At 37.1% G+C, this 9,134-nt stretch overlaps 1 protein-coding gene across 1 annotated transcript; it reads right to left on the bottom strand.

Moving 5' to 3' along the window:
* Positions 1-3,013: 3,013 nt before the first annotated feature.
* LOC108782392 (transcriptional activator GLI3) lies at positions 3,014-8,253 on the bottom strand. The gene is made up of 3 exons (XM_018550669.1): positions 7,269-8,253; positions 4,816-4,959; positions 3,014-4,727 (listed from the first exon to the last, which is right to left on the bottom strand). Exons 1-3 carry the CDS (start codon positions 7,646-7,648, stop codon positions 3,479-3,481), a joined length of 1,773 nt encoding a protein of 590 aa, XP_018406171.1. The 5' UTR covers positions 7,649-8,253; the 3' UTR covers positions 3,014-3,478.
* Between the last annotated feature and the right edge of the window lie 881 nt (positions 8,254-9,134).

The raw sequence follows: 9,134 nt of genomic DNA, 5'->3' as shown, positions 1-9,134 counted from the left end.
ACAGACTTTTGCATAACGCATAAAGCATGTGCATAAGGAATTTCATTGGCCCATTTTCTTATGCATGAGTCAATGGACCAATCAAATTCTTTATGTATATGGTTTATGCGTTATGCAAAAGTCTGTGCTCCCCGCTTTACGCTCGGTCTATGGTTTCTTATGTCTATGCAGGCCTCATTTCGCTGTCATGGGCCGGTATTCATAGTCGGTTCTTATTTAAAGACTGTCTTAAGCATATACGTAATACTACTATATGGCTAGTGTCTATAAGAGGGAGTGAGAGGAAGCGGTCCCAGAACCACGGTGCGGGAATATATATTTCCCTCTCTTTCTAAGATTACTTTGAGTGTTGTGCGCATGCGTTGGATTGATCGCATCCGCCAATAGGAAAATAGAGTGCGATCAGTGAGATGACGCGAACAGGTTATGCTCGTTATGCTTATTAGATGTGCGCTGTATGTACACAGGTAAAATGGTCAAGATATGTTATTTATGTGGCAAAAAGCCTAATGCGCCTAATGCGACTGAAAACATTAGTTTGCACAGGTATGAAATAAGTATTAGTTTGTACTGATTATCATGAAATTTCTGTAAGGGATTGCACTGTATTCTTATATACATAACGGCAATTTTGAAAAAGTTTATTTCATAAAATTAGGATTAATTTATTTATTCCGACAAAACTGATTCTGTTAACTGTAACAAGGTTATATCCTGAAACGGAATCAATCACTTTTTCCTTCTTCCTTACACATATATGTATATTTATGCTTCTATTTATCATTGATGGAGGGGATGAATCCGACGCATGCGCACAACGTTCAAAGTACACTGAGAAAGAGATAGAAGTATATTCCCGCACCGTGGTTCTGGGACATGGACTTCTCTCTCATCTAGCCATATTATATAGTAGTATTACATATATGGTCTTAAGTAATGTCTTAAGATGCTAAAGCGGCCCTCTGATTGGTTCGTAACTCTTCAAGACTGAACTTAAGACGGTCTTGAATATAAGAACGGACTATGAATACCGGCCATGGTTTTCGTTATGACGCAAGCGGCGCGCGCAGCGATGCAGCAAAGAAATACGGCGCTTGAGCCCGAATATGGCGGCGTTAGTTCTACGTGGCTAACAATATTGAACGCGGTTATTGAGGTAGTTTACTTGTTACTTGGTGATCCTTGTAATCATTGATAGGCGTCGTCCAACTTAAGTCCTCCTTTTGGTTGATTCCGGTTTCGGAGCAGCACGTCACAGAACTCGTGTTTAGAGAAAAGAAAATGGAGTAAAAGGACAATATCAGGAGCGTTAGACAATTTTCACTATTAATTTCAGAATACTATATATATTTTAGATAATTACTTAGTTACAAGCGAGGATTAAATGTACATGTATTATATATTAGATTGAAGAAATCTTACAGATTCAGTCTTGCGGTTTTACAAGTTAAATTGTTGCTATTGTTATTATCTTTATTATCACTAAGCTCTTTATTACTGAGATAGTGATAGTATTTTGTTACGTTAATCAAACTTATAATTAGAGTCTTTCTAGAATGTAAATTAAGTTTCGCTAATGTTAACGATAGAAACCGAAACGCGTGAATTGGAAAGTAAAATATGTGGGTGGATTTGGAAATAAAAAAAATTTGCACGTGGTCTTACAATGGCGTCGCGGGCGATGTCCGGAAGAAAAATGATCTGCACTGCTCGAAGGCTGAAAACCGAGTGAGCGAGAGACGCTTCTTTCCAAAGAGTTGAGCGTCCGTCGCCCTACTGCCATGCGTTTTGGTCTTAGGGCAGGTTCACACTTTGACGGAAAAACGGATTGCAGAAAAGCAGTAGGGTGGTGTCACATGGAACGGAAATTACACCGGTACGGAACAGTGAGACCAATCACAATCGCAGAAAGGAAAGCAGAGTAATAATTGCAGAGTTCTGATTGGGTACTGCTTTTCCGCTTTCCGTTAAGGTGTAAACCCGTCCTTAGCCTGATATTTCATGTGTCGGTCGACAAACTTTTTAAACACGTTGATTGGCTATAGGACAAAGAGATCCGAGAATCTCTCTGTTTTACAACCAATCAACAAGCTTGAAAAGCCTTATCGTACGACACATGAAATATCGGCCTAAGAAGAATGATCAAAAGTACTTTTGGGATTGTATGTCATGGTGGAAGGTAGCGGCTCAGTATCAGCGCAACCCTCGCCCTGATAAAGTGGTTCACGAAACGTTGGCATTAATAATGAAGAAAGACACGGCGATAACCCGCTAACCTTCTGGTACAATTGAAGAAAATACCCGTGAAAGCCTCAAAAGCGTAATTTTTCATTTGCTTCAAACATAAAGTTTTAACTTTATAAAATTTATAAATATTATTATAATATTATTGTATTTATTTTACATTACGAGTAGCCATAAAATGATTTATTATAAAGGAAAGAGAATAAACAACACAACTTTTTTTTATTTAATTCACATCGTTAAACATGTTTTACTAGTAGAGAGAAAAGCACCTCAGACAACACGTATATTTAAAATACATTTAAAAAACTTTTCCACTTTTTCGAAGACAAAGACATCTAAATATTATATAATATGTTTTATAAAACACATTTTTAGAACATATACAACTATTTACATTACCGATTGTAACGTTATTGATTAAAATATATGACATAGCCAATCTGAATATAACTTACAATGATGTCAGTTTAAATTTGACGCTCTAATATATATTATATATGTACGAATATGTAGTGTTCTCTAGGTACTTTACTCCATATTACTTTATTTATCAATTGACTCGCCACACATACATATACATACATATAAATTTCTATATACATATGATACATATGTTTTGTTTACATAGAATACCAGAATATAATTATTGTTAAGCGTCTTACATTATAAAAATTATAACACTTGAAATTTGATTGTAATAGATAAATACCGAGTAAGAGCCAATTATTTCGCACTTCTGTATACACTTTTCAAATATATATTTACAGTTTTATAATAAGTTCCCAGTTTAACTTTCATTGATACAGTTAGCTTCGATTTTAGTAACTAATTTGAAAGCGGGAACATCATCTCCAAGTGATTGATTAAAGTAATTGATTAAAGTTGTCAAGTTGCACTTATAAGTCCAATTATACCTCTAATTAATAGTTCGATTAGTGCAACTATTTCTAGACAATTACGGTTTGAGCAAATTCTTGTCCAATCTTGGATTGTTTCTATCTCGTCATCTTTCTCGTATTATGAGGTTTTAAAATATATTTGGTTTCTCACAATGTGATCAAAAGTTTTCATTTAAATAATACATTAATTATATTGTTCAATCAATCATCATATTGATCAACTGCGTCTAAAATTTATGACGTTTTCATTTAATTCATATTTTGTCAATTGATGAAAATCAAATTTATTTGACAAAATACGAGCTTTTTGGTACGTGATAGCTAATTGTTCGTTATTTGTTAATAGTCAAGTCCAGTGGTAGATCTTGCTCCATCTCGGTAACGTTCTCGTTTTTTACTCTGAGGTCTTGGCCGCATGTGTTATTGGTATCTACGATATTACTCCACATGTTTTCTAACCCATACTGCAAATCTACTGAACCTAACAGATGTCGAAAGAGCGGATTTTGTGTTTTAAGAATGAGATCTGAAAGGATTTTTGTCTTCTGCAAGATATTATCATTGCTGTGGACACAACATTTATGCCGGCAGCAACAGTCGACGTTGGTATCTTTCAATTCTTCTTTGAGCGGTGTCTGCTCCATTTCCATCTTCAGATCCTCCGCCCGTTTGATTACCGAATGCCTCACTGGATCGCAATTGACTGTGTTTTCCTTTTTGCAAGGTGTACTGTTGACGATCGACTCGATGTTTCTATAATCTACAGTAGTGGTCTTGGTAACACTGTACTCCATGGGTTCCTCGGTTTTAATAGGTGTTGATTGCATCCCGATACACGGCAACGAATCGGATACTCGACCTGGACTCGTATGAGGCGACGAGGAGGCTACAGAGCAATCCTTGATAATAGTGCTACTGGCAGCGTACATGGGATTCACTTGAATCCTATCCGGTATGATGTAATTTTCGTCGTACATCCTTGGATAGATCTTTATATCCTGCTCATACGGTTTCGGTGGGGTGACTTGTTCCTGTTCTTTTCGTTGCTCCTGGAGGTTGTACATGTTATTCCATTCAACAAAGTTCCTCTGTTCCTCAAAGCTGTTGCTAGTCTTCGGACTACAACCCGACATGCTACTCTCGATACTCGAGTCCTTCTTATCCGATTCGGAATGCGCACTGCTGCTTTGCTTATCGGGTGAATTAGCATCGAATCTTTTCTCCTGAATATTGTTATCATCGAAGCTTTTCTCCTGCACCTTGTCATTGTTGTTTACATAATGGCGATAGGTCTTGACGTGCTTTCTTAAGGACGATGGATCGGTGTACCTCTTCGGACAACCCGGAACCTTGCAATAATACGGCTTATCTACGGAATGAGTTCTAGTATGCTTAAATCTATCTGAGGAATTCGAGTAAGCTTTGTTGCAACCCTCGACAGGACAGACGTAAGGACGCTCGCCAGTATGAGAACGCGCATGGATTTTTAGATTCTCTGCTCTGCTGAAACTCTTGTCGCACTGGAAGCAATGATGCGGCTTCTCATTCGTGTGTGTCCGTACGTGGACCAGCATCTTGTACCTGCATGAGAGAAACACAGTGTTCATCAAGAATTCAAAAGTGATTGCTGTGTTACGCGCGCATAATATTACATTTGGAAAAATTTTACCTCGCGTTAAACCCACGCTCGCCTCTTGCGCATCCTTCCCATCCACAATAAAACAGACCCCGCGGACCAGGCGCTGCGTGCAATCTCCCAACATGTCCTGCAAGTTGCTCCAGGGACGTGAACCATCGGCCACAATCTTGCCATCTGTAAATGAAGAATATTACAATTTATTTATTTTAACAAGAAGAATGTATAATGTAGAAAACTAGAAAAACTCGACAAATTGATTGTCCAATTTTTTAATTAGTTACTACTTTGCGAAATCACAAATCGGGCCTAATCGATTGTGATAAAAATGTAAATACAGCCGTTTGACGCTGCTCTAAAGTATCGAAATATAATTTGCGTCATAAACGTGAACGTTTGTTGGCTTGTCCAATTGATACCAATTGCATCCATTTTGCAATTGCCGCCGTTTGACACTAGTTTATTGCAAGAGACAGACTAAAGTTCGGTACTATACTGTGAACGACAACGAATTCTTTCAATTAAGAGATAGAACACGGATATGTTCATAGGAGGTCGTGGATCAAGGTAATTCTGAACGATTTAATTGGCCAAACTCGGGTCGGCTCTTGTCTTCAATTATTTCACTTATAAGTAACAAATTACAATGTATCTTTGAAATTGTACTATTAAAAATATTCTGAATTAACTCTGCGTTACCTGATATGACGTCAAAATAATGTATTATATAAGATGACTCTGATTAACTGTATTTTTCATTAAGATAAATAGATTGTGTACATTTTTGTCAAAAATTAAGCTATATTTAGAAATATATGATTGATAAAATTTGCAAATGTGCCTTGATAGAAAGAATGATATTCTCTGTGATCACAACGAGTGTTCTGGCTTTCACGTGCACACCGCATGAAACAAATTATTTCTTTGTGGTAACCAAAGTTCTCCAAAACTTTGCGATAATAGGAAGACCTTCTTTGCTATTTTTTATTTACGCATTTTGATAACACTGAGGCGACAATGTCGTAATTTGACATATCATACATATAAGAAAAATTAATTTATTATAACGAAAACGTTTTAAACACATACCGTACAGCAGTTAATGATTCATCACTTTGAGTCAACAATTTCCTTCCTTCGCTCGTTATCCGAAGGCAATTGCTATCGTTTCGCCTTGTGCTGAGTCTAAATTTTATCGGCAGCGCGTAGACTTTGAATATAAACTAAGCCGGTCGCAAACCTGTTTACCATTAGAGATATTGATCCTTTTCCCCCCAGGGTAAGCTGTCCCCAGGGAGAGAGCATTGGATAGATTTGAATTCTGTGAAAACGCGCAAGGAAGAAAACGAGTCCGTGAGTCGAGCTCTTAATCTCAGACGTTCTAAGACGGTAAATGCACTTGTCAAGATGAATTATAGATTTTTCTCCGAGTATCCAAGCAATAAAGACCTCCATGATATCAGCCGAGATAACTGGTTATAACTGGTATGTAACTAGTAACGTGTAAGCACGCTTATAGACATATACACATTTACATATATTGAGAGAGATTAGCGCCATATGAGAAGAGTACAATGTCTACGACAAAATGCAAAGTTAAATGAAATAACGACATTTGATCATCTCGATTGCATTATTTATGGTAAATCCTTGATAATAAAAACATGAGGAATGTGAAGCGCATTACTTTGCTATTTCATTTTACAATGGATTTATCAGATAAAGTCATGTATCATTAGAAAAGCATACGTTGAACAATGTTAAAGTACAAAGGTGAGAAAGAGATAAGATAACAGGTGGGAAAAATGCGAGCACGGATTAAGATAAAATAATTGATTTGGATAAATTTAAAAGGAAAGGATAGATAAATAGAAAACTTGGTAGGATTATATTGCTTGTCTTACGATAAGGGAAAACGACGTCAATCAGGATTCAAGTATACCGACTGATATGAGAAATCTGTGTTGCATTTAAATAACGCAATTTCATATATCTCAAGAAACTGGAGTGGGAAGCTATCCGTATCATACATTCTAAATCGTAAACAAGTGTTACACTAATACTGAATTTTATGTGATTTGAATAATTTAACTGAAAGCACAAGTATTGACTTTAGTAATAACATTTAATGAATGTACTAACTTTTTTTTAAATAATGCACATTATTTTTTTATTTTTATCTTAATTAGTTTTTTATCAACAATAATATTAAGTGCAGTGCACTCATCGAAATACATTACCCGAGTCAATCAGCGATTTGTGACTTCTCGGAGATATTTAAGAATAATTTTTATTTACGTAAAAAAAAAAAATATATATATATGTATAATTTGTATTATATTAATAATTTATTATATATAATATATATTTAAATTATACATATTTAATAATTCTTCAATAATTTTTATTTTGTGATTTTCATATTCTGTCCCATTACGCAAGTATTGTACAGTAATGTAAATTTTTAAAACTTCTTTTTTTCTTACCTGCATTTTAATTGGGCGTTTTCACCGGTCCTGATAGTACCAAGTTCCAAACTCGAGCTAGATGCATCCGAATCGCTGTGCGCCGGACTCGGAGGACCGCCGTTGCCAAGGGTGCCCGGAGACACCCCCAGCCTGGTCAAACCGGCGGCCGGCGAGGCTCCTAGTTCCTCCTCGGCCGGCATCCTCCGCGGCCAAACCGGAAGGTCCAACGGTGGGTGAAGGCTCGCGTAATAGCTCGAGACCGGGCTGGTAGAGTAGCCGGAAACCGGGCTGTAAAAACCCGGGACAGCTCCTAGCAGGGTGCCCGGGTAACGAGCGGCGCCGTAGGGACCAACGTGAGTTGGCATTCTGCCCGGAACATAAACGATCATTTTTTTCATTACTTTTGCCTCCGAATTTAACCAATTCGCCAATTTCACCAAAGACGTGCAGATTTTACTCGATCGTCGTTTTAATTAGTGACTCTGTCTAATTCGCGTTTTATGCAAACCGGATTACATACACCTTACGTGAATATGCACGTATGATGGAAGTCGCGTTCTCTCAAAGAAATTCTCAAGTGAATTCGTTTTCTACTTATTCAACTTTAATTTTGTCGCTCAATCTTTGCTTTAATGGTCTTTCACAAGCTAACATATGTATATAAACGTATTATTTTTGAGCGATCTCATTAGATAAATCTGTTTTGCCTCCCTTAAAAGGAGTCTTCTTAGAACTTTTTCCCGTTAATGACTAATATTCAATTAATTTTCTTTTTTAATCCTTTCAACAACAAAATCATTAACTATCGCAGCCTTCACAGCTAGACACAATTTTATAGTCTTGATTCAATCTTAATTCTTTTGCTCAAGACTTTTTTGTTTATAAAATAATTCGTCGTTATCAATGAAATTTTCTCCGCTATATCGATCTTTTCGCAATCTTATTCCAAAAATTATAATATCTTCTTTTCGGTTACAAATATCCTCGACGACAAAATTGTCAATCGTCATTACCAATATTCAATTTGTTTTACAATGATCTTTTTTTCTAAATTCTCATATGCCCCTTGCCCTCGAAAGATTCGCCTCACTAGCGATTTTCAATGACGTCAGTTTTCTGTCGCGTCGTCCACGTTTGACGTATTCCTTTAAGCTCGCGTTGTCATACAAAGCGATTCGGCCATTGGATTTTGGCACAAGACTTTCCAGGTCTTGTTGGGGCACCCTCGTCTCTGCCTTCCTGAACACCGTAGGTACGACAAGTCGCCCGCAGTATACAATACACACACACCACCTTGCGCACACCCTCTACCACGTAGTCCGAGTCCGTATCGTCAGATGTATTTGAACCGGTTGGACTTGAGTATACGGTAGCTCAGGAATTGCTTGCTGTACTTGATCGAGAACATAACTGGGCTGAACGATCGCGATGAATGAATTATAAAACACTGCCGTCAAACTTCCGGAAACAATTTTCGTAATTTTGAATTCGTCTAACAATAGTTGAAAGTATCTAAAGTTCAATTAGTTCGATTTAGAAAATAATGAACGACTTAATCGACAGTAATCGCGGAAACGGCTCAATCAATGCTAAGAGAATCCCATTTTTTTAGTTGCGTGTTGCTTGCCACGCTTTGATGCCGGAAACGATGTGTCGAAGACGAAGAGGAGGAAGACTCGCAGTCTGAATTCGAAGATAAAGCACGATGAATCTTTGTCGATTGAACTGTAATTGCGCGCTGTCTTGAGTGGATCCTTTATAAACACGTTGAAAGGTCTACGGCTTTTATTTACCGTACTTCTTTTTTTTCTTAATTATCTTTGCTCGAACGTTTGAGATAAAAGTTCGACGTGATCAGAATATTGTAAAAATTCTACAGCAAAT

Source organism: Cyphomyrmex costatus, unplaced genomic scaffold (genome assembly GCF_001594065.2).
Source record: "Cyphomyrmex costatus isolate MS0001 unplaced genomic scaffold, Ccosl1.0 scaffold125, whole genome shotgun sequence".
NCBI lineage: Eukaryota > Metazoa > Arthropoda > Insecta > Hymenoptera > Formicidae > Cyphomyrmex > Cyphomyrmex costatus.
Note: the sequence above shows the minus strand (reverse complement) of the source record. Positions and strands in the feature narration are given on the sequence as shown.

Bases quoted from the DNA above. Each gene is read 5' to 3' on its own strand.
- LOC108782392 (XM_018550669.1), bottom strand. From the start codon at position 7,648: ATGAAAAAAATGATCGTTTATGTTCCGGGCAGAATGCCAACTCACGTT. The intron at 4,960-7,268 runs GTAAGAAAAAAA...CTTCATTTACAG, and splicing joins AACGCCCAATTAAAATGCAG to ATGGCAAGATTGTGGCCGAT. The intron at 4,728-4,815 runs GTAAAATTTTTC...TCTCTCATGCAG, and splicing joins GAGCGTGGGTTTAACGCGAG to GTACAAGATGCTGGTCCACG.